We start from the raw sequence: 23,756 nt of genomic DNA, 5'->3' as shown, positions 1-23,756 counted from the left end.
TACACCGCGTCACACGAGCTGAAACAGCAGCGCTTCAGAACAGAGCAAGCCAGGATCCAGATCCATCCAGAGACACGTTTGCATCGGTACCAGCTAGTTGCTGCTTGCGGTGTACAGTGTCACCGACGAGTCGACATCTCCGGCTGCTAGCATCAGATCCTGCGCTGCGAACTCGAGGCAACTAATCGAACCAATACGAGGATTCTCGGCTCCATCATGGTGCCGAATCAACTGCAACAACTGACCCTGTTCGCCAAAGAGTTTGATACAGCGACTTGCACAACCAGTGGCGATCCAGGGCATCCCCTGATGCGCAGCTGCTGCCGTCAGATCGCGTCGATGAGCAACCACACACACCGAACTGGAGGCAGCGGCCAAGGGCCAGACACGAATGTCACCGGCGGCAGCGGCAGTCACCAGGGCGGGCGTCGGACTCCATCGACCGGCAATGGATATAACCGGACTGGAGTGCTCCAAGAGTTCCGTTTCAATCGCTCCCGTGCGCGTATCGTATGTGTAGACACTACCATCCGCACAGCCTGCCGCGAAGAGGCTGGATCCCAGGTGCGCTACCGCCGTCACTCGATACGACGAGGCAATACAGCTCCAGATACACATCTCGCGTTCCGCGTCAAAGAGTCGAATGGTGCCCTGCTCGAGGCCGCCGGTTAGCAGCCAACCGTGCCAGGGGCTCCAGTCACAGACAAACGCTCGACCAGTTGCCATGCTTTCGTCGTATCTCGCTCGATCTACCGGCGAAAGCGCTGCTGCTTCTCCAGCACCTCCCGCCGATGACACCCGCCATGGAGGAGAAGCAAGACCCGCTACATCTGCAGGCATCGTTGCATGCGAGTTCGCGTTTGGCGTCTGTGATATCGCTGGTGCTGACGGTGACCGACATTGTCTCGATCCCGCAGTGTTCGAATACGCAGTGGTGGTGGTGGTGGTGGTGCAGCATACGAGTTCCCGATCACGAGGCGTGCTGGCACCCGGTGTTGTCGCAGATACCCGCCTGCTTGTCGTACCTGGGCTAGCAGGAGTCGCGTCCGTCATGCCAGGCATTCGACTCGCTTGTGATATTGCGGAGAACGCTGCCAACACCTGCTGTTGTGACTCATAGAAGCGTACAATCCCGTCGGCAGTCGCAACGAGCAGCAGAGGCCAGGTCGTGTGTGCATTCACCACACGCAGCGCGGCAATAGCGCTGGCGTTCGACCCAACCCCAAGGCGCCAGCAGCGTTCACCGTTTTCCTGCTGCAGTGCTACGACATTGCCAGAGGCATCGCCGGATAGCACGAGCTGCTGAGACGGATGGAAGCACAATGCCGAAATCTGCTCTGCCTGCAAACGCGTAACCCAGCGCTCTCTGAGCCGCGTCAAGGCAGCGGCGGCAGCGGCAGCCTCTGAGCGCCGTTCCATCCGCTGCTGCAACCGGGTTGGTTCCATGGGCTCGTGACCTGACCATCGCTCTCGGGTCTGGCTCTGCAGCACTTCCTGGTAGCTGTAGTCGCGAATATGCATCATGCGACGTCGACGGGAGAACGTAAACGCCTCATGCGGGAATCGAAACAAATCGCGAGGCTGGTAAGTATCGAGTCGACCGTGGCGACTGCGACTCGCACGACGCTCCTCCAGCTCCAGGGTCGCTGCGGCACGCAACTCGGGTTGACTCTGTGGACGTGCCAGTCGAACGGCTATTGCGGTGCTGGTACGAGTTTCCGCGTCACTGGAACCTCTTTCGCCCATGATGTGCTTCTGGGCTTTGGCTGCTTCAGTGTGAGCGTCCGTTGGAAATGCTGACGACGTTTGTGAGCGGTCGCCGGTCGTGCGCGGTGCTTCCGCGGCAAGCGCAGTAGCAGCCGCAGCCGCAGCAGTAGTACTGCTCCACGCGTATCGCCTTAGGTTGCTCCACGAGGCCGAGGCACGTCGCAGGATTTGCCTCGGTCCATGCTGCTGCTGTTGCTGCTGTTGCACTGGATCACTCGAGGACGTGCCCGTCGCGGATGCAGGTCGCAACTGCATGGCCTCAGGCGGCCGGCTAGCGGTCCATCGTTCGGAAACTGCAGGCACTTGGGATGCGCCCGCGTTTGTTGCGTCTTCTTCATCGTCGTCAATATCGTTATCGGCTGCTGCTGCTGCTGCTGCTGCTGCCGCCGCCGGCATCTGGGCAGCTCTCGGAGGCGATCCTGGCACGTGCACTGGGGCGGTTTCAGCGCCCGCATCCGCTAGCGTTGCCCCAAAGTGCTCCGCGAGAGCGGCAACAACGGGGTGTGGGTCACGCACCAGCACTGTCTGTGCCGGCCGGTTCGCAGCCAGTGTCACCAGCGCTATCTCCTTTCTCACCACTGCAGATACTTCATTCAATGCGCTCTGCTGGAACGCCTCGATGATATCAGCGGTGCAATAATCGAAGCGCAACATCGTTGCTAGCGTCTGTGCTGCGGCAGCGCGCACCTTGGGCGACAGGTCCGTGCGCAACAGCTCCAGTACTGTCGAGACGGTCCCCGTGGAAGGCACTTTTCGACTTGACTCCATCCAGGCTGTTAGGCAGAAGAGCGTCCAGCGGCGGACCGGTTCAGAGGCATGCTCCAGGCGCTGAAGGAAGAGTGCGAGGAGATTCGCATCCCCGAATGCGTCCACGGCTTTGTTCAACACATGGCAGAGCACGAAGGCCGCACAAGCCAGGTGCACAGCGCTCGCGTCCTCAGCAGCGTAGCTGGTGAGAAAGTAACGCTCGCCACTCTCTTTGAATAGTTCCTCTGTGCACGCCGGATCAACGGCCAAGATCTTCGCCCAGATGAACACGAGCTCCGCGCGAAGCTCTGCAGCTGGACTCTGGAGTAGCCGCAAGACGTACGGAAAGATGCCTACCGAGAGCGCCAGGTCAACGGCCCAGGGGCCGGTATCCAGGAAGCGAGAGAGAAGCTGAAGCGCACGTAGACGATGCGCCTGTGACAAGAGCACCTGCAGGACGATTGGTAGCTGCTCTGGAGGACTTCGTCGATGTGCGGGCAAGTCCAACCACACCTCGAACGCAGCCATCTGGTTCTCAAAGAACGGACTCGGCAGCGATACGTCTCCTTCGCTGGGCGAGTGAGCGTACAGCGGGGCCGTCAAACCCGTCTCGTTCGATCCGGCTCCAGTCGCTGCCGAGAGGTCCAGCGTCGGCTGTGCCGCTGGATTGGTGACACCAGGCCCCTGCACTCGATGCATTCCTCCGACATGGTGTGTCTGCGCTTGCACTGTGTCGTGCGTTCGGCACGAGGTGGTGCCGGCCTCACGATAGTCGTAGAGGTCGTGGAGCACTTCCAGATTCCCACGCGGCTCTGGACGCATCAGATGATTCGCCGCGGTCAGTGGAGCGCCAGGATCCGTCGGTGCATTAGGAAGCAAGTGGATAGGCGCCTGCGCTACTGTCGTATTCGCAGCAGCAGCAGCAGCAGCAGGGACGGCGACGCCTCCCATGCCGCCGTAACCCTGGTGGAGCGGGTTCGCGTTGTTCAGCAACGGACCAGCAGTTGCCATTCGTCCAGCACCAGCGGCAGCCACGGTGCGCATTGCCAGGCAAGTTGTTGCTCCCGTTCCCGAAACGCGACCTTCCGATGCGTCCTGCTGCAACAAGGACGGCAACCGTGCGAAGCACTCTTCGACAGCATGATCCCAGGCCTGCCAAAGCGGGTGCTGATGTGTTGCCTGTAACGGGGGATAGCTCACCGGTGTACAGTTAAACTGCCGCATTAAGCGATCAGCCAGAAGGAAATTGCGGAAAAGGCTCGCAACCAGCAGATCCTGGCGATAGAGTCGCTTGAACGTTGCTCGTGGGAATGTGTTCCACGCTATCGTGTCGGTAACCGCCGTGAAGATCCAGTTCAACTCACCGAGCATGGTTTTTCGATCATTCAAACGTCCAGGTATGCGATCAATCATGTCCATCGTGATGCTTCTCCCTGCAGAGCGCAGTGCCTGCCACCGCAGTGCAATCTTGATGGGCGTCGTCAAGCAGGCTGTGAACAAATCCGCCGGCAAGTCCGGGGTAGTCGGTAACGATTCATCGGCCTGGCAAGCGCCCAGCAGGAACGAGTCACGCACGAAGGAGGCATAGCTCGATGCGCTGGAAGCAGCTGCCGCACGTTCACCCGCTGCGAGTGACTCGCCTGCCAAACTAGCACGACTTGTTCGAGCGTTGGCGCCGCCGCCGCTACTACTACTAGCCAACGCGGCACTCTGCACTGGAACGTCCTCTGCACCCATATGGGGATGCGACGCTCCCGTCTGGTGCTGCTGGTACGGCTGTTCATGCTCGCGCTGCTCGGCAAACTGGAGGTAGGCACGTATCGCCAGTCCAGCAGCAGGACAATCAAAAACATAGACCGCTGGAGCTCCCAGCCAACTCTGCAAGTCATAGAGGCTCAGCGGGATGTACTGCGTATAGTTTCTATTGAAGACCCAGATCTCGCCGTTGGCGGTTGGTCTCGGTACCCCGTGGCCGTTGAAGTGGAACAGCACCCGCTCCTCACGCGCAGTTCGACGTAGACCTAGGCAGAGTTTCTTGACCTCATCCGCGACCGGATCTGTGAGCACCCGATACCGAGCACGTGGTTGCCATCGTTCGTATTGTAGCTGCAGCGCTTTGCCGATCGAGTCCAATGCTTTCTGCGGTGACATACTGAAGGGGTCGATCCAGCACTCGACCCGAGCACATGGTGTCGGTTTGATGACATCAGGTGGATCCACGCCTACATTGAGGCAGAGCACCAACGCGACTGCTGCTGTCTTGAATCGATCTCGAACTCGCCAGGACTTGAGAATCTGGGTGGGGTCCAGTACCTCGAGTGTTGCCGCTGGCGTCCCGGGAACGTACTTTTCTGATATGTTTTCTGCGCGAATATCTTGGCGGACATTCTCCAAATAGTGAACAATGGTGTCCAACGAGCCGTGCGGTGTCTCAAAGCGGCTAGGGCGTTGCCAACTGCCGGCCAAGTTCGGTGTGCCGCTCGGTGTGAGGTTGGTTTCCGGCTGCGCTGCAAGTTCGCAAACGGATCCGTTTTGGTTGCCCATAGAATCGTCCAGCTCAGCGCCTATCCCTCTCGTGAAGCTGACGGAAGTCGACCGGGTCCGCGTCGACTCGAGAAGCAACTGATCCACGAGCATAGCGCGGTACGGCTCTGCGTACACCACGGGAAGCTCCTTGGTTGTATCGAGACTCAAAGATGCACTCATAGCTGTCGAGAGAGCTTCGGAGTACTCGCTTTTTGTTTCATTTGTAAGCGCATCATCGTTGCTAGCGTCCGTCAAGTGCTCGTCGTCGTTTTCGACTGGAAGCCTCGAGACGCGTGACACCAACGAAGGCATGCTGAGGACCTCTACACACTCAAAAGACGGTACCGCTACTGAAGCCACTGTTGCTGCCCTGGAAAAAGACGGCCATAGCGACGTACGTGCTAGACTGGACCACTACCTCTGCTAAAGTCCGGCTTTGTGCCGACTTGACTCGTAGCTAGCAACGCACGACGCAGGAAAGGCGCTCCAGTCTGGGGAAACGGCAACGAGTTCGCGTTGACGCGCTGCACAGGCGATCGTTGCCCGAAAAGCGTTCCAGGAGTGGCTTTTGTTTTACCGCCAACTGGTAAAGTGTTGTTCTTCTTTCTGGAGTCAGAGTTGGATAACTCCAGTCCACTGGGTTTAAGCAGTGCATAAGCGCTACAGGGCCGCTGTACGAGGCCGACGTGTCGAGTTATCTGCCTTCAGGCCGAAGCGCTGGGTACACCCAGTCCAGTGGAGCTCTGCAACGGACGGGGGCGCTACTGCCTTGCGAATCGCAGGGCCTTGACGCCTCAAAACAGGGATGTGAACCAGAGGAGCAGTTCGGGAAGCAGTACCTACTGATTCCTCGGGAAAAGAGGTAAGATTGCGCGGCAGGAGCTATTCGTTGCCACTGAGCGAAACTGCGCGTCTCTGGCGGTTACACTCGAATTCGCGGTAGCTCCGACGCTGTACAGACTGGGAAAGTACATATATAGCGTTATGACAAAGCACAGGGGCACAGCTAATGGAGACTCGTGCATGCACCTGCCGGCAACCCGAGCGGAGCGCACGTGCTAGACGATTGCAGTATGGATCTTCGTTCCAGACAGCACAGAAAATTGTAGAGCGTTGCTCCAGAAGAAGTTGAGAAAGATCTACGCTTTAGAGCGGACGGTGGCAGCTCTCTACAACCCTTCCGTCGAGATGCTGAAAGCGCGATGCTCCCGATATCGCCATGGCTCCTGGGGGAGCGCCCAGCCCGCTACACGCCTCCGTACGCTCTCTTCACCACAGACGCGATGCACTGACCTACTCACATGGCAGTTGGTCGGATCCGGCATGCACCCTTGACAGACAAGGGTTTCAAGGGTGTTTTCGATCTTGATACGGGACAGGTGTGGGTAGATGGTTTCGATGCCGCAGTTCCAAGGCATTTGTGAGCCTCGCTTCAGACGAGGGCAGGCTTGGTGCCACTTTGCGCGTCGCGTTTCCGGTCGATGGTTCGCGTTCCAACGATATGTACCTTGTCTGCATCCGGCGCTCAAAATAGATTCGGTATAGTATCCGTGAATCAGAGAACAGGTGCCTGGGAGGCTCTGCGTCTCGCCAGCTGCCTTGCTGCTAAACAGATCAACTCCGTGCTCTGCGAAGAATGGATATGCGGCACCACTTGAACTTGCTACGACAGGGCTCTTAACTGTATAGACACAATGGATCGCTGACTTTGATAGAGACGCTGTCCGAGGGATGTTCGCACGCGATGTCCGTTCGACACCAAGTAGATGCGCAGTGTCGCGGTGAACCTCGTTCCAACCTTGATCGAGGATCTGCGCGTACATTTTCAGTGTCGTGCTTCTCAGCGCATATCTGGACCACATAGAAGCGGCGCTCTTCCTAGACCAGTGCTCAATATGGGATTCTGCGGCTGATGAGCGTGCGGGTGCTCGCACTCTCGTGCCTCCATCCCGTGCAGGAGAGACGGCTTCCTCTTCACACAGAATGGAACGCACTGCCTCTGGTTCTGGAGATTTGTGCATTTTGGGACCCCTAGAGCCGGTCATAGGCGTTCGTTCCGTGTTGTGGATCAGGTACGTCACACAGTAAGTGTAGTTCGGGGTCTCAAACGGTGCGCTGGAACAACGTGCATGGATCAGATGCGAAAACTCCACTGCGAATTTTGCACCACATGTTGCACGCTCAGATCGATGACGTCGTATTCTGGGTCAGTCGCTACGATGATTCGGACGCCTTTAGGTCGTGGACAATGCATCAAGTCTCTTCGGGCGCCGCACTGACAGAAGTCGGCACCAGAAGCGAACTAAAGAACCACGCGGATGCGGTGGCGCTGATCGAGACACATATTTGTGGATAGCGCTTGGGCGATAGGGATTGCCATTCCGTAACGGTGAAGAGATGATACCAAGTACCGTTCGTCTGGCTACAAACCGAGACGGAAATGGTAGTCTAGGGTTCTTCTGAGGCGCGTTTCTATGTCTTTCAGTTCCGATGATGGGAGGTCCTTTCCATGGCAACGTGCATGTTGCCGATATTCCCCAAAATCTCGCACGAGTGTCCAGCAGTGATTTATCTGCCACTGTTCGCTTGATGATCTGTCTGGTGCAGCAGATACTGCATGCAGATTATATGTACATGTCGATGAAACAAAAAAACTGACCCACGACCATGGACGGTAAACCGATAACCATCCAGTGACGCCTCCCAGCCTATTTTGACCAGCGGCCTGCTATCGGCTTCAGTTTATCCAGGCATGCTTCGAGACTGAGAGGCTGTCCAACGAAGTTGTATCACATCAGCTTCTCGTGTCCCGTCTTCAGCACGACACATCGTCTTATGTTGATGGTGCCACTGAAGTGTCGATTGATGAACTCCTTGCATGCATTGACGCAGGTGGAACGCACCATTGCGAAAATGGCTAGCACTCGTGCTTTGTCTTCCACTAGAGTCTCGGCAACGTAGCGTCGGGCGAATTCCGTTTCTCGACTATCACCACTCTTCTTCTTCCGTATTTGCTCTTCCTTGCGCAATGCGCGGCAAGACGAGGATTTTTTCCTCGTCTTTTTTCAGTCACCCGATGCTGACAGGCCTCTAAGATCCCCGATTCCATGCGCATACCTCTCCCTTGGATTTTTTATTCTTGAAAAAGAACGCACTTGGAACGTACCTGCTATGAACCGCGAAATCGCATTTCATTGCTCGCACCTGGGTGTGAAACACAACCGAAATAAAAGGCTATAAAGACGGCTGGCTAGCCCATGCAGCATCTCCGCTCCGTGCAACGTGACTCTCCAAAGAACACGCGGTTAACGTCGGTACAGCCGTGAGTTTGGGTCTCATGCACAATAAAGTCCGTGCGGTCGTGTCTGGGTCTTTCGTCAAAACATGGAGCTCAGTCGCACTTCAGCTCGCGCTCCATGCGAGACCGACACGCCCCCGCATTGGTGAAACACGCTTCGTACTTAGATCCGTTCGCTAACGAATATAGCTGCGCGGCATGCTGTTCGCACAGCGAAAGAAAGTAAACGATATGCCGGAGCCAGCTCGGCGCCGTGTTCCAGACCAGTATCCTTGTGTTCTAGCTCCTCGTCACGAAACTGTCGGATGTAGTGACGCAGCTGCGCTTCAGGCGATTTGGCTGCTCCTGCGGGTCCAACATCTCCGTCTACCGAGGCGTGCTGTTTCTCCAAAGCAATGAGCTCCCGCAGCTGATCATCGTAGTGTTGTGCCACGACCTCTTCGACGGCAACGGTGCAGGCCATGGCGGACTCGCGCCCCAATAACGCTGTACCAGCACCCAGTAAGAAGCCGGCCAAGTTCCAAAGCGGTAGTAGCGCTGTCGGCCGCACCCGGTACCGCTTTACGAGCTCATCGAAGACTTCTGCGTGCCGTCGTTCCTGCTCCGCCATGTGGTGTATGATTGGGGCTGCGGGCGTACCTCCGAGGACGCGTAACTGCCCGTCGTAGATGCGGCGAGCACCGATCTCGCCTGCGTGATCTACACGAATCATCCGATCTAGAACCGCTTTCCTCTGAGATTCTAGCGTACAAAGATCATTAGGTTCCTTCGAGCTCTGCTCCGTTCCCGAAGGCTCTACGTTGGGTACAGCGTTCCCGTCAGCAGCACCAGCAGCATTGCCGTTTGCAGACGCAAACTGCCGCCAGTTCCTTTTCTGCTCATGAAACGCCAACCTGCACGTTTCCTGTCGATTTTCGATCGAAAGCCTCAGCACCTGCACCCGTAGTAGTCGATACCAATGCGGACGCGATAAAGAGCTGTAGAACGCCATAGGGTACGCACACTGCCTATTGCAAGGATCATATGAATCGATGATGTTTTCATGTTGTGGCGTCCGTAGACGAGTCGTGATCAGAATGGGGCATGCATGCATCATGCACCTTATGAATCATTATTATATAATTCTGCCCATTCAGAATGCATGCCGATGCGTGTGCGGCGCCCAGGGCCACCCCCGCGCTACGCCTGGCGCTCGGCGCTCTCGTTCGAATCCCCGTGGCTGAGAAACGGTGTGTCGCGCTGAAGGCCAGCAGAACGTCGGTTGTCTGCTTCGACTGCGGTGTGAGACTCGAGCGGAACGTCTCAAGAAGAGCGAAAGTGCCCTGAATAGTGGTTTGTTGGCTTGCTATCTTGTCGCCTTGGGAGAACATAGCCGTTTCCCGCACGCAGCGGCGCAAACGGGGGCTGGGTCGGCGCCTATGGAAAACCCGCCCCAGTCGCTTATCGTCGACCGCGTAGATACCTGCACACCGACGAGCATAACGCAGGAACTCGGTCGGAGCGACGCTGATCTCCGACACGAAGGAATACACAGCTGGAACGTGGAACCCAACCACTGTGACTTCAAGTCGCAAGTATCCGATAATGAAGGCAGTACAGCGGATGTCGCGTTTGGTAGAAAACCGACCAGGTTCCTAGAAACTAGTGCTATTTTTGACACACCCTTAGGAGATAAGGAACGATATGGTGCTGGTTGTGCAGCATTATCGCTAGTTCACGCACCGAACGCGTCTCCAGGGCGCGCTCGCATCGATGACAAAGCGACGGGTACGTGCCCTGCTAATGAGAAACTGTTGCGCGTGTTTACCCGATCAACAGAAGCAACCGGAGTCGAACGTGTCGGTGATTTACAGCACATGGGGACACGGGCAGAGGCAATGAACTTTGACAAAGCAAAGTCTGCAATGAGGACTGGTTTCTCAACGGGTCACGGTCAGCAGCTGCGAGTCGCATCGAGCGCTTCTCTCGCCCGAGTCGCGCGACTCTTTCATGAAGATCCCGCTCCAGGTGGCGCAGACAAGGATGCCCGAGCTGCATCACATCGAGCTACAGCCGCTGCAACTGGTTTCTCAACGGGTCACGGTCAGCAGCTGCAAGTCGCATCGAGCGCTTCTCTCGCCCGAGTCGCGCGACTCTTTCATGAAGATCCCGCTCCAGGTGGCGCAGACAAGGATGCCCGAGCTGCATCACATCGAGCTACAGCCGCTGCAACTGGTTTCTCAACGGGTCACGGTCAGCAGCTGCAAGTCGCATCGAGCGCTTCTCTCGCCCGAGTCGCGCGACTCTTTAGCGAGGAGGCAGAGAATCGTCCACCAGTCGCTTGTGATGCATCGCCGTTTTCGGAGATCAAATCCATAGAGGATTGTCACATACGGCAAGAGTTTGCAAATTCGCGAGCTTTTCCATGCGAGTTCCGCAACCAAGACGCTTCATCTATGTCTATTGATTGTGGAATGAATGAGCCACAAGTAGCGCATATGGGCCCGAGCTCGTGCGTCAATGCATACGCAGCTCCCAGCAAGCGATGCATCTGGCCCGCTTCAAATAGTAATCTTCCACGAAAAAGGCCGCCGTGCTCCATGGACAATTCGAAACGGGCGGGAAACATCAACGATCAAGACAATGGAATATCCGTTTGTCACGCTCGACCACCGTTTGCAGACGTGACTTCGGTAGAAGCGCCTGCAAGACCGCTCAGTTCGCGGGCCCGACGCTTCACGCCACCGTCAAAGGCTGAGGCACCAATGACAAGCATCCATCGAAGCAAGACAAGTACCGATGCTCATGGAGCAGGGGATGCACCAGAGATCCAGTCACTGCCTGTCTGCCCTGAACATGACCCAAAGGCTGGTGCACATGCTGCCTTCCGCGGCGATGCGGCACGCCGCACGGGATACTGGTCGCCAGCTTTGGTTCCAAAGTGTTTTCCGCGCCCTCCATGTGATATCGACCTGGAACATCCTTCCGTGCATGCGATTCGTGCGGCGTTTGCGCCCTGGGAAAGCATACGTTTCCGGTTCAAGTGCTCTCGCAACGATGCGGATGCCCTGATCACGAAACTCGAGTCGCTGCATGCGACTGGGCGCGACGACACTGCCACTGAGCGCCTTGTTACAAAACTGCGTGCCCAAGGTGCAGTCCTAGATGCGTGGGATTTCTTCTGTTTCTTCTGCGTTGACGATACCGTTCAAGAAAACCCAAAGCCGGATCCAACGGACACCTTTTGGCTGGTGTCTCAGCAAGATTTCGAGCCGACTGTTAATGCCTCCCAGGTTGTCAATCGAGTAGGTTCCCTTGCTTGGTTTCGTCGTTACTGGTGCTTGATTATTTACGAGATGAGTCTCATAGAGCTCGCTGTGCCGCAAGCACTATTCGGTCGCGTCTTAACCGTATGGCAAGTGCTGTATCAACTCATCGGGCGCTTCTGGCGTTGCCATCGTCGCATGGAACAGCAACGCTCTAGTTCCATGTTTGAAGCGATTGCTCGAGCTCCAGACGCTTTTAGTTATCTGCCCCCGATGAGACTCCTCCTCGTTCCAGGCTACGATTGCGAAACGAGCATCGAGACTGAGCATGTATGCTTATTGCTTTGCGACGGGCATTACTTGGTTTTTGCGAAAGGTACCCAGCCCGTTGAAGCGTGGCTGCATCACCTGCGCGTATTCGCAGCAACGGAGCGAGCGTTACAATATCGACCGCAGATTGGCTACAGATCGGTTTCTGCACCTCATCGCCTATGGACCAGGGCAGGTTGTCTTTACATCGGTGCGGCTCGGGTAGAGTGCAGCGCTGCGGCACCGCACCATGCCAGCAGGCGCTCCATCCGTACAGCGGCTGCACAGATCGAGCGAATCTCTTTAACCCTGTCCCTGAACAGCGTCCATCCAGCGCCACTGTTCCAGAAGCAGCGCTGGTCGATGAAACGTATCGGCGATTCCGTTCATCAGGCAATAGGTCGTGTGCAATCCGCATTGATGGCGGTGACCCTGCCACAGACCGATCCCTTGGGCGGCACCGTTCCCGCCCTGGACGTCGTCCTGCACCGAGTCCATCCACTAAGGTTCGTCGCGGAAACGCTACACCACCACCAACAACAACGACAGTTGGACAAAAATGGGGCCTATGTTTCACCCCGTCAGCCGGGAACTCTCCCCGGAAAGCCAAGATACCTTCTGAGCGCAACCTACACCGCACAGATCGTCGCAGATGCTGAACACGGGCAACTCCATGCCTGCCCTGTACCCATATTTTCGTGGAGCCCAGATGCGGCGCCTCGTACGCCTGGCGCCTGGTCTGCGTGCGGGCACCCTGAGCATCTCGAAAGCGATGCGTGCACGGATGCGGTGCACGCATCAGGACACGTAGACAAATTCCCGCCAAAAATAGGCTCCTTGTTAACGCTTGGCGTGGCGGACCCGCTGGGCAAACATTTAGCCAAGGTAGAGGTTTGGGATTGTCCACTGGACCTAGCACAGCTCCTGCGAACCAAATACGAGGGCTCGCTCGTGCGTCTCTGTTGTGTCGTGCCGGTATCTGCACAGCCCGGGGTGTGGCGGCTACTAGGCTCCGCCAAATTCGGTGTGAATATCGTTCCACTCGAGACTGACGGCAAGTTGGGTGCTCGTGTGTTCACGCGTCGCGTATATGTCCACTGGCCTCGGCAACGCATCCGGGTATCGGGGCTGGAAACGCTAACCCCGTTCGATACGTTTGACGCAGCACCTGGCTTGCGCCTGCTGTACGTGGGTGCGCTGCGCGGCGGCGATATACGCCAGGCGCAGCGGTACGCATACGCTGCCGACGACCCGGACGGACCGCTCCTTGTCATCAGGCTGCGCTACGAGGACGCAGTGCATCCACCTCGTTGTCTGGCACTAGATTCGCGGTCATCGAATGGCACCGATGCACGCATTAGCCCGGTGTATCCGCTCATTCACTTTGAACATTGCCAGTATCGATGCTACGAGAGCGCACTGGATGCGCATGTCGTCGACGCGACGCCCTACACCACTTGGCACGCCAGTCCAGAGAACGATGCAGACGCCTGCGCTGCATGCGTTGCATTTGAGGATATCGCCTGTATAGCGAGCCGCATAGCACACGGGCAGGCGTTGGGTCATTTGCTCCGACGGTGCCGGGAGCGACGGCGGGCACGCGTCAAAGCCTGGATCTCGAAGGGGGCATTCTTTCGCTCGAACGTATCTGAGCCCGGCTGAGCAGCTCGACGAATGATTTGGCCGTGTTGGTGACGGTACCTGTCGCGTGATGCCGTTGCCGGCGCCAGCTGCACCCAACGAGTCGTACACGAGTCCCCTTTGCGGCGGTCAGCGTCGAGATGCACACTCACCGCACAGATCAAGCATTGTTTCCATACGCTATACTGGCTTTCCTGCTTTGCGAGATTTGAACGACAGCAGGTCTCTGCGGCAATACGTTTGCCTTTCGGAGCGCGCGGATGCGGTAATCCGTCTCTCTCTTCCTAGTCCGCTAGCGCAGCACCAGTCTTTGTCTTAGCTTTCGGATGCGAAGCGGCCTCGACACAAGCATGCCCCCGTGTGTGTATCCCTGCATCGTCAAGCACCACGCGTACTGCCGGTGTTACGCGTTGCTTTCCGCTACAGCGGCCTCCTTCGAGCAGCATGCGCTCCCTGTGACACCCATAGAGTGCACGTCTCTGCACCGACATGGAGACGCCTCCCAGCCTTTTGTTTTTCGACCGACCGCATGCTATCGGTTTCAGCTTCTCCTGGCACACCTCGATCAGGAGCGGTTGCCCCACTAGGTTCGCTCTCGTCACCACGCGTGCTACGCTGGCGCCACAGCGTTTGCCGACACGTCTCACGACTTTTCACGATCGCATTTCGAGGCCAACTCGATGCCCTATCGCTTCATGCTTACCAAACCTTTACAATGCTCTACACCGACATAAACCCGCCGCCGAGGAAAGAAACCACACCACACGCAACTGCGTTTTTACTGCGCCCCCCGAAAGTTGCGCTCATGATAGCGAGGGAGGCGGGTTCCAGGGCTTCAGGGCACGCGCCACGTCGGTACGCAGTTGTCGCAGTTTCTCCGCGAGCGAAAGCGTTGCAGCGGATGCCCCTGTGCCATTACGCGACATCGTCTTGGGTTCCTGCTTCACTTCAAAGGTCTTGCAGAAACCTTCGGGTTCATTCAACAGGTTCACAAGAAGCTCCGCCAGAACCGTCCGCGAGATTTTCCCAACCATAAGATCACCTTGGCCGAACCGTAGCTCGCCCTGGGCAGCTCCCGGAAAATCAGGATCATCGCCGTCGTTGAGTCCCACTGCCCGCACGATAGCGTAGGGTGCTCCCAAACTCGAGCGATGACTCACCAGTGTCCGTACAGCGTCTTCGCCAGCGAGTTTGTGACCAAGAACTCCGGCGGGGTTGAGCTTCACAATCGGTACCTGCGCGAGCTCCGGGTACGCTTGGCGTTTCAACGGTGGCCAGTACGGACGGGTGACCGCTGCCGACGACAACGCAAGGAAGCGTGGCGGCACCTGACGATATGCGCAGATGCGACGACAGGCCAGATGGAACCTTCCGGGTCTAAAGTCGATGGCGGGTCCACCACCGATGGCTACTTTCGAGTAGACGAGCCCCACAGAACGGATACGATTCGGATCAAGCTTCATGGCGTATAACTGCGCACTGCCGGTGCTGTACACGGGCTCTCCGCGTCGTACGGGAACAAAGTCCGCGAACGGGAGGAAATGCGTTTCGAAGGTGCCCGGCGGTAAGTCATCACTTGTCACAAACTCCTGTTGGAAAACCAATTCTGGCTCAGATGATGTCTTGAGGTTGACTTTGTAGCGACGTCCATCGCCGCGTACGACTAGCGCGATACCATCGTATGCCGCCAAGTCCCAGTGAGGGACGCTTCGACCGTTTTCGTCAACGTTGACCAGAGGTGCGTCTCCGAAGCGCTCCGCTGGCATCACCGCAGACGCGTCGCAGCGAACGTGGCAGAAGCCACCACCTCCATCGGTCGTCACGAGCCCTGTGAAAAGCCCTACCGAGTCGTTGCTGTCGAAGTGAAAGCTGCTTTTCGACTGGCCACCCATAATGACGTCGTCAACTGCTGTGAAGGCTGCAGGTACTAGCGGCCCGCGTCCAAAGTCCAGCACGCGTACCATTTCATCCGGAGAACGGAATGTCACACCGTTTGCGGTCGACTCCGTGGCGAGCACACTACATAAACGCTGTAGCGTGGCCTCATCGAGCGCAGCTGGCGACGTCTGGAACCCGTCACGACCACCGGAAGCTCCCGCACTCCATATGATCGCGTCGGCACTTCGTACGAGTTCACTCAACGCATTGGAGTCAAGTCTGGTTAAGTCACCAACGGCCCTGACGTCAACATGCACACCACTGAGGGACGGGTCTTGCTTCCAGGATGCAAGCTCGCTCCGCAGTCGACTCGCGTCACGTACAATGGCTCGTACCTGGCGGCAAGCCCGCTGTGAACAGAGTTGCCGCAGAAGCTGCTTACCGGTCCGACCGCTTGCCCCAAAAACGGCAACCGTACCTACCCCTGCGGTTGGTTTCGAGTCCGTGGATGAAGCGTCCGCCGTTCCAGTTCCGGCAGTTCCCGCGCTACTCGTTTGTTGCATCCAGAGCCGAGCGCACTTTCGTTTGTTCCAGAGTCTTCTTTCTAGGGGAGCACCAGCATAGCGACTACCTACCAAGGGTTTTCGAAAGCTCTTTACTGTAGTGTGTCCAGACACCACAAACATCGTCACGATACCAAAATACTCGAGCGCAACGCCACGCCGTACCTGCAAAGCTCGCTGCAAAGCTTGAAGGATCGCCGCGAAGCGGCGACGAAGGATGCAGCGCTACTACAGCACAGAAGCATCCGGATCGATAAGCAGGCTCGAATACATGGTAGAAGAGAAGGCAAGCGCTAACTAGTGACGAGATAACAATGTCGTTCGGCTTGTATGATAAGCGTTGAAAGGGGGTAAAGGTTTTCATATTGGTGAACGATTACCGTCTAGGTGGAAGTTGCCGCGAGCCGCACGTTTCTGCTAGACTTGTGCTTCATGTGCCTCCGCCACCAGTGCCTGGTGTTGTAGTGAAATCTGAGCAGACTCTCCGATACGCAGTATATTCTGGGGCTCGCATTGGGGAGAATCCGTCTCGACGTCGTCCTGGTCGTGGTGCTCTCCTAGTATACATCGCCTCGCGCTGCCGCAGGCAGTCGGTCTGTCTGTACAATTTGGAGGCTCCCAGAATGATCAGGTACTCCGACTCCGTTTCAGGTGAAGCATTGCTTGAGCCGACGCCCTCTGTGGTACGGCAAAGCCGTCCTGTCTCTATGATGCACCTGCATCAGCGAATTAGGCGCTATTGCGGGTTCCGCAAGGCGGGTACTCGGCGCTGATCGAAGATTATCGTTTATTGGACAGAATGCTTGTATGGACTAGGGATGCTAGATTCCGCGATGGATAGTGACATCCAGGAACGCGCAGATCATTCTTGACGCTACATCCACGTTAGATTATTTATACTCGTTCTCGGAGATTCTGGTCATTTCCTGCGACAAAAAACTGCCGAGGCTGTCTTGAGCACCCGCAATAACGCCCATACAACCGGTGCGGATTCAGTACGGAGACGAAACGGCTTCGAAATACTCTCGGGAGCGTCGGCTCGAGGCACGCTTCACTAGTCACAAAATCGGGATGCATTATCATTCTGGGAGCCTGAATCCTGCGCATACGGAAGCACTGCCTGTGGAGGCGCGAAGCGATGTGCTAGGAGTCCACTGCGACCATAGCGACGCCCCTACGCAGCTTACCAGCTACGATTCCCAGAATGAAATGCGTTTCGGACAAGCAGCCATGTATTGGCTCAGCACCCGCCAGTGCAGAAGCACACAAAGCGCTGGCCCAGAACACTCATCCGGCTCGCAGGACCTGCCTCTTAGACGTAAATGGTCGAATATACAGGGAATGTTTTCCCCTTTCATCGCTCACCATATCCATTCAAACACCAGGTTCTCGAGTTGCTAGTGCGCATTTCGTTTCTTCGAGATTGCTCATGCACACGATTCTACCCGCCGCTGCGTCTTCTCTCCGTGCATTGCCGGGCACAGCAGCAGGCACACAGCACCCCGAGTGACATATGAACTGGGCATGCACTCCGAAGGGAAGCATGTTCAGTGACTAGCTTAACTTGGAGGTCGGATGCGGCATGATGGGCGTTTTCACTTATGTCGATACCTTTCGCGTACAATAGCGCGTCGTCGGTTCCTCTGGGGGTTCCGTCGATCAAAAACACAGGCGCGATGCTGTGCGGGTAGCCGCGCGAAGCACTGCTTCCAAATAGCGTCAAGGCGAGATATCTTTTGATGATTGATCCACGAATCTGACCAGCAATGCCCGGGATATACAACCGCTGCCTATACCCAGGGAAGCGAGCCCTCATGTGCTTCGGAGACCTCTGGGTCACGTGAATCACGCTCCAGTCTGACTATCGAGAATGAGCGTTTCATTCACCAAACGAGCTTCCAAGCGTTGAATCCTAGTCCAGCACCGGACATAGCACCAGCAAACGCGGGCATCTCAGCACAGAACACGCGTATCGTGCCTGCAAAGAAGACTTCACTCGCAGGATTCGATGTTTTTCTCACTGCACCCATCGATGGCAAGCGCCATGGTTAAATGCCTACCAGCTAGAATCTTTCCCGAGAATAGAGGATCGTTTACCATGACCAGGGATTCCCCACTGCACGACGCTCACTGGTATCCGAGAGCGTGTCGCTTGTTCCGCACCTCACCGTCAGGGTCCATTGGCGAACCCGCTTCACCACTGTCCAGGATATGCTGGAGCATACCGAACGCAGTCAGCTGGGTACACGTGTGGGAAGCAGCCCGTCGAGAAGCGTGGCGCTGGGCGAGCTACATCTCCCGACGTGGCGGAACGGGTGCAAAGCATCCCAAAACAGCTTCCGTTCGTGGCTTGAAGCAAGTGCAGGCACCGGATACCGTTCAAAAGCGCTTTCATACGTATCACGTTCGGTTCGAAAGAGCGCTTCGTCCAAGTCGGGACTGGACGACGTTCGTGTGTTTCCGGAAGTGGAGACGCAAGTCGGCGACAATCCTTGTTTTACAGCTCCCGCAACAGTCGTAACAGCGCGATGCTCCAAGCCAAAGAGGCATCGTTCGGCTCGAGCCAGCCGGTAGCTATCATAACGGGTGCATCCCGGGGGATAGGTCGGGCTATCGCCTTGACCCTTGCCGAGAGGGACCGCATGGTTCTCGTACTCGCGGCTAAGAGCCGGGTGTCTCGTGCAAACCTGCCTGGAACAGTGCAGAGCGTCGCTGACGAGTGCCTGGCTCGTGGTGCTGCTGCGGTTCTCCCGTTCCCGCTTGACGTCCGTGACGACCAAGGGATCGAGCGAATGGTGCACGAGACGCTACAGCGATTCGGTCGAATCGACGTGCTGGTGTGCAACGCTGGTGCTTTATGGTGGAAACCGGTGGCCGAGACGCCCCTCGAGCGCTTCGATCTCGTCCATGGTGTCAACGCCCGAGGCTCGTTTGCCTGTGCCCGCGCAGTTCTGCCCGCTATGGTGCGTCAAAAGAACGGCCTCATTATAACGATGTCGCCGCCGGTAGAGCTTGACGCGCTTCCCGGAATGACCGGGTATTTGATAAGCAAGTTCGGAATGACCATGCTGGTTCACGGGCTTGGTGGCGAGCTTGCCGGCACTGGCGTCACCTCGGTGGCTCTTTGGCCAGCTACGATGGTAGAGTCTTTCGCGACGAAGAACTTCCAGCTCGGAGATCGCTCGCAATGGCGAAAAGCCAGCATTATCGCTGATTGCGTCCACATGCTTCTCCATGACCCTGAGCGCAACGCATTGAGCGGTCGTGCGCTCATCGACGAAGACTACCTGCGCTCCCGCGGTGTCCGAGACTTTTCCCAGTACCGCTGCGATCCAGATGTGGAGCCAGAGCGAGCCTGGCCTCCACGCAAACCGTGGGCATCAACCGCGAAGGACCCCAGAGCGCTACCACCTGGTGTCTCGCTAGCACCGTCCAAATTATGAGGTTTGCTGAAGCATGCACTGGAATGCGCAAGCTAGCATCTCGAACGTAGTGCACAGGTCGAGATCGCTGGGTCAGGTATCAAAGCCTCGTGCGCCTTCACATCGAAACATGTGCAGTGATCGCGCTGGAGCATCGCGCCTGGCAACTGGTATAGCAGGTGTTTATCTACAAAGCGCTGCGCTCTTTTCAATGTGCTCACCCGGATACCTCCAGATACGAACGACAAACGGGGATAATCGAACCTTGATTCGGTTGCAGAGCGCGGCAATCGTCACCAGCAGCCTTTGAAGCGCCTGAGCTCTCCTCAGTACCGAGTTCCGCTGTGTATCCTTCGCTCAGGTGTCCATAGTCCAGATGACTGCGTTCTCCATTTTCGAGATACGGAGCTGATAAACGTGCTAATGGATATGCACTCGGCAAGCTAAACGCCAGCTCTGTAACGGAGATGTAGAAGAACAGGATTCAAGAGTCGCGAGGCATCCGTCAGCGAGGACTGGTTCGCAGCCACCGACAATCGCTATAGGCAACGCAGCGTCGGACGGCCTGCTTGCTTCTTGGTGCGAGCATGCTCATAAACACTCTATGACATGTTGTACTCGTTTGCATTCGTTGCCGATGCTTACGATACATACAAAACCACAGGTGGCAGTGGAGAGGCAACCATGACGCGCCTCCACTGGAAGCCTCTGAGCTGATGCCCACTCCATACAGCATGGAAACAGGCGACGAGGTACCCGCAACCTCCAGCGCATTATCGAACGCTGGACCCGAAACGCTTCCCGCCTCATCATCACCTTTGAAGGCTCAACGTCAGCGACAACCACAGCAGTGCAGCAGACGCGAGCGTCCGTCCTTCGCTAACTAGCTCATACAGCAGTCGCATGATCGGAGATGTTGCTGCTGTAGCGCTCCATGCTTCATTCCCTCCTGGGTGCAATCACTGTTGTATGCACGTAAGATGCCTCCGCATCGAAACAAAAGCCGTTTTCGCTGGCTTAACTCATCGTTTCGATACTGAATGCGCTCGATGCATACCCCAAGGCGCAGTGAACGGAACACGCGCTAGTCTCTTCGCACATACAGATCCACCTCGAAACGCACAGCACCAGAGCAAACCGGGAACCTACGTGTCCGTACGCGTGTCACAAAACTCCCCTGCTCAAGCCGCATACAAGCGACATCGGGAATCAGCCAGATCTCTTGACCCAGACGTCTGGGTTGCGGGGTAACCAGCACCTCAACGTCCGCGCTTGCTGACAGCTCTGTGGCTATCCGAAACCCCGCGTTCCCCGGAAGACGCCAGCACTCGACTTTTGGTGTATGCGGGCTTGCTTCGGTTCCTTCCGAGCGTCTGCTTTCGAGTTTTGTGTTTACAACCGACCCAGAGACGACTCCTGTTTCGGGAAAGCGTCGTCGCAGGGTGTCGCGCTCTTCGCGACGCTTCACAGCCTGACGGTGACGACGCCCCCGAGTGTGTACGAGGTAGTTCGCCTCGCTGGGGTGGACGGTGCGGCAGAGCTTGCACTCGACGGCACCTAGCCGGTTTTTGAGTGCGTAGGCGTCCATTCCGGGCCCAGCCTCAAGGCTGTCAGGTGCCTATGGCAGGCCGCTCCGACGCTGAGGAGCAACAAGTGCCCAGCGGTGGCACGCCAGCAGACTTCCGGTGGCCAAACCTGCGTATCCCGGGCTTCCGCCTGCTATTACCAAGAGAATCCAGCGTCACGCAAGACTTCAGTCGGAACACGCCCTGGGAGGACCTCGTGTACGCTTTAGAAGAAGCCGCAAAGGCCTTGGTTACGCAGGTGGCAACTCGTAATACCGTACCCGGAGCCGTACGACAGTCGTTGACGGTCGCACTGCCACCAGCACTGGACCGGACACCCTGGACACCTTGGACGACCTGCAGGGAAGACGCATCGACAAGCACTCGTGTGTCTGCAGAGCTCTTCCTCGTATGCGATGAAACCTGGCAGGTGGCGCAACCTCTGGGGCTCGTGAGACTCTTTGGCGTTCCTGCGTACTGGCTACTCCGTTTGACGCCAGCACTATCGTCATATCGTGACTGGGTTCAAGCTGCAGTTGGCGCACTTTTCTTCGTTGCCACGACCTGTCTACAGACCGATCAAGACCAGCCTGGTGAAAGCGCGTGCGTTCTATGGCAGTCTCGCGGAGCGGGGCGCCAGTGTATGACACCCGACTGTACCTCAGACGTCGAGACTGGTCCCAGGAGGAAGTGCACGACGCTCAACAAGCGAAACGGAAGCACACACTCTGTAGAGTCGACTGAGCCCCAGGACCGTAAGCACTGCACCAGCGTCTCGATGACAATGATGCCCACGACAGTTTTCGTTGAAACAAGCGCTACGATGACGGAAGCTGCAACCGAGTACCGCGGACTAGGGATTGGTGATGGGTTTGCATTGCGGCATTACGAAATGCGCGTGCTATCTACACCTCCTGCGAATATCGAGGATCTGGAATCCTTGTTGGCATTCTTTCGCCAGCATATCGTAACACCTTCGCTCTCGCCAGGCGCCACGGAGACGAACAGGAGCATCACACAAGAGCGGCTTGAGATTGCCCTGACCTATGAGGTAGTGCTGGAACCCGAAGCGGTCGAGTCCGAGGGCTTAGTCACATCGCCTCTTGTAGATGCGGATGCCCTGCGGCTTGCGTTGATGCTGCGATGGCCACTGAGGTCGCTCGCTGCCTACGAAAGCATGGATCTGCTGGATGCACCAGAGTGGATCCTCTGGTTACCGAGCGAAAGCCTGGACGCCGAACCCATGTCCAGCATGCCACGGAAAGTAATGCCGGTGCCACACTGGACACAGATGCGACTGTTGAGACAACTCGTCAGACGACTTGTGCAACTGATTCGCATCCTCCGCTCCGTATCGATCAGTGATACTGAGCAGTCCCTGGATCCAGAGCAGCCCAGCAGGGTGTTCACGTCAAGGCACCTGATTTGTCCGCTCTTGGAAGCGTTGAGAGCGTGCGTCGACGACGCCTTGATTGCAAATTCATGGCCAAAAGGGCTGCACAGCGAGAACGACGGGACGGTTGCGGCAGAACTTCGTGTGACACTAGAGAGCTTGAATAGACTGGCGAGTGCGAATCTGCAGAAATCAACACCGGAGGCGACACCTCTTGACGCCGCAGCGGCTAGCGTAGAATCTCAACGGGTTCCAGTGGAAAGCACATGCCCAGCTGCCAGGAATCGAGGAGCCGTCGCATCTGAAAAGAGCGCTGGAGCACAGGCTCCCTCTGCTACGCCTGTGTATGCGCTGAACGCTGGAATTCGCGGAGAGGCCGGTGCGGTAGCTCTTGAGCAAACGGCAGTAGCGTTTGCGTCCGATGCATTCGGATCGCAGGCATACACAGTACGGGTGCCGGGACGCGCTTTGGGCTCCGTCAGCCCTGGGCAAGGGGTTGCTTCAGCTTCGCTCCCGTCACCTGAGCCAGCGCCTGTACCCAGTAGACCGGGCCACCTGCAGACGGCCGGCACACGAAAGCAACTGCATGGTGCGGCAAGCGAGCATGCTGTAAAGTCGGATCCTGAGGCGCTAGGCCAGGCTGAAGTGGATTCTGATGCGCAAATGCCGGTTGCCGCGGATGACACCTCGACGGAAGGCATCTTTTCTGTTGAAAACGATCCACACCGGTGCGCATCCCTGTACGACGCAAATCCAGGGGCCAATGGGACACCCACGGGCAACGCGACTGCCAAAGCTGAGGCATCTTTCTTTCCGGATGACTCGGAACCAAGTCGACAGCAATGGCAGAGACTGCTCGAGTTCGGGGCTATGCAGTGTGTGAGAGCGCTCTGGCAAGCGATCTGCTGCCAGTCTAGCATCGAACGCCAGTATGTAACGGGCTTTCGTCGCTGTTTCGAGTCCACAGCGGCTGCGTGTGCTGCGCTTTTCCAGTCCTCTGTGCCAGAGACTGGTGTTCTGGGTGCGCACCTGCAGCACAGCATGGACGAGATCGATCAACTGCTGACGCTTTGGGTGCACGTGCAACTTTTGCGACGAGTCTTCCAGGATCGTATGGAGCTTTTAGATGAATTGCTTCAACATGGGCAGCTGACGCTTCCGGGGCCGTATGCTTCGCCAACAGCAGCACCGGTGCAAACAGCACTTCTGGAGTACTTGACGCGCTCGATCTTTGACCTCGATGAGGCGGCTGTTCTGGAAACCCCGCACATGCGGGAATATGTCTTGGAAGCGCGAACCGAAGACAATGAGGAGCGCGCTCGCCTCCTCTACCGACTGACTGGTGAACATTGTGTGCTCGCAACTGTCCACGACAGCAACTGATGCGAATCGTGAATACTCG

The 23,756-nt window shown here is 57.0% G+C and overlaps 7 protein-coding genes and 1 non-coding gene across 8 annotated transcripts, besides 1 other annotated feature; 4 read left to right on the top strand and 4 right to left on the bottom strand.

The window, feature by feature from the left end:
• Positions 1-93: 93 nt before the first annotated feature.
• On the bottom strand, positions 94-5,352 carry CYME_CMH109C (raptor; the record flags this gene model as incomplete). Its single annotated transcript, XM_005536017.1, has 1 exon — positions 94-5,352. The coding sequence occupies one exon, from the start codon at positions 5,350-5,352 to the stop codon at positions 94-96; it is 5,259 nt and encodes a 1,752-aa protein (XP_005536074.1).
• Positions 5,353-5,603: 251 nt separating this feature from the next.
• On the top strand, positions 5,604-7,723 carry CYME_CMH108T. The gene has a single exon (XR_002461300.1). It is a non-coding gene; the product is annotated as a hypothetical transcript (transcript).
• A 778-nt stretch (positions 7,724-8,501) lies between these two features.
• CYME_CMH107C (ubiquinone biosynthesis protein COQ7) lies at positions 8,502-9,329 on the bottom strand (the record flags this gene model as incomplete). The annotated part of the gene is made up of 1 exon (XM_005536016.1): positions 8,502-9,329. The coding sequence occupies one exon, from the start codon at positions 9,327-9,329 to the stop codon at positions 8,502-8,504; it is 828 nt and encodes a 275-aa protein (XP_005536073.1).
• Positions 9,330-9,756: 427 nt separating this feature from the next.
• Positions 9,757-13,554, top strand: CYME_CMH106C (hypothetical protein; the record flags this gene model as incomplete). Its single annotated transcript, XM_005536015.1, has 1 exon — positions 9,757-13,554. The coding sequence occupies one exon, from the start codon at positions 9,757-9,759 to the stop codon at positions 13,552-13,554; it is 3,798 nt and encodes a 1,265-aa protein (XP_005536072.1).
• A 782-nt stretch (positions 13,555-14,336) lies between these two features.
• Positions 14,337-16,097, bottom strand: CYME_CMH105C (hypothetical protein, conserved; the record flags this gene model as incomplete). The annotated part of the gene is made up of 1 exon (XM_005536014.1): positions 14,337-16,097. The coding sequence occupies one exon, from the start codon at positions 16,095-16,097 to the stop codon at positions 14,337-14,339; it is 1,761 nt and encodes a 586-aa protein (XP_005536071.1).
• Positions 16,098-16,757: 660 nt separating this feature from the next.
• Positions 16,758-18,200: a sequence feature (possible transcribed region).
• A 302-nt stretch (positions 18,201-18,502) lies between these two features.
• Positions 18,503-19,417, top strand: CYME_CMH103C (similar to short-chain dehydrogenase; the record flags this gene model as incomplete). The annotated part of the gene is made up of 1 exon (XM_005536013.1): positions 18,503-19,417. The coding sequence occupies one exon, from the start codon at positions 18,503-18,505 to the stop codon at positions 19,415-19,417; it is 915 nt and encodes a 304-aa protein (XP_005536070.1).
• Positions 19,418-20,480: 1,063 nt separating this feature from the next.
• Positions 20,481-20,984, bottom strand: CYME_CMH102C (similar to splicing factor 3a, subunit 2; the record flags this gene model as incomplete). The annotated part of the gene is made up of 1 exon (XM_005536012.1): positions 20,481-20,984. One exon carries the CDS (start codon positions 20,982-20,984, stop codon positions 20,481-20,483), a length of 504 nt encoding a protein of 167 aa, XP_005536069.1.
• A 32-nt stretch (positions 20,985-21,016) lies between these two features.
• CYME_CMH101C (hypothetical protein) lies at positions 21,017-23,737 on the top strand (the record flags this gene model as incomplete). Its single annotated transcript, XM_005536011.1, has 1 exon — positions 21,017-23,737. The coding sequence occupies one exon, from the start codon at positions 21,017-21,019 to the stop codon at positions 23,735-23,737; it is 2,721 nt and encodes a 906-aa protein (XP_005536068.1).
• Positions 23,738-23,756: the final 19 nt, after the last annotated feature.

This window comes from Cyanidioschyzon merolae, chromosome 8 (assembly GCF_000091205.1).
Source record: "Cyanidioschyzon merolae strain 10D DNA, chromosome 8, complete genome".
NCBI lineage: Eukaryota > Rhodophyta > Bangiophyceae > Cyanidiales > Cyanidiaceae > Cyanidioschyzon > Cyanidioschyzon merolae.
Note: the sequence above shows the minus strand (reverse complement) of the source record. Positions and strands in the feature narration are given on the sequence as shown.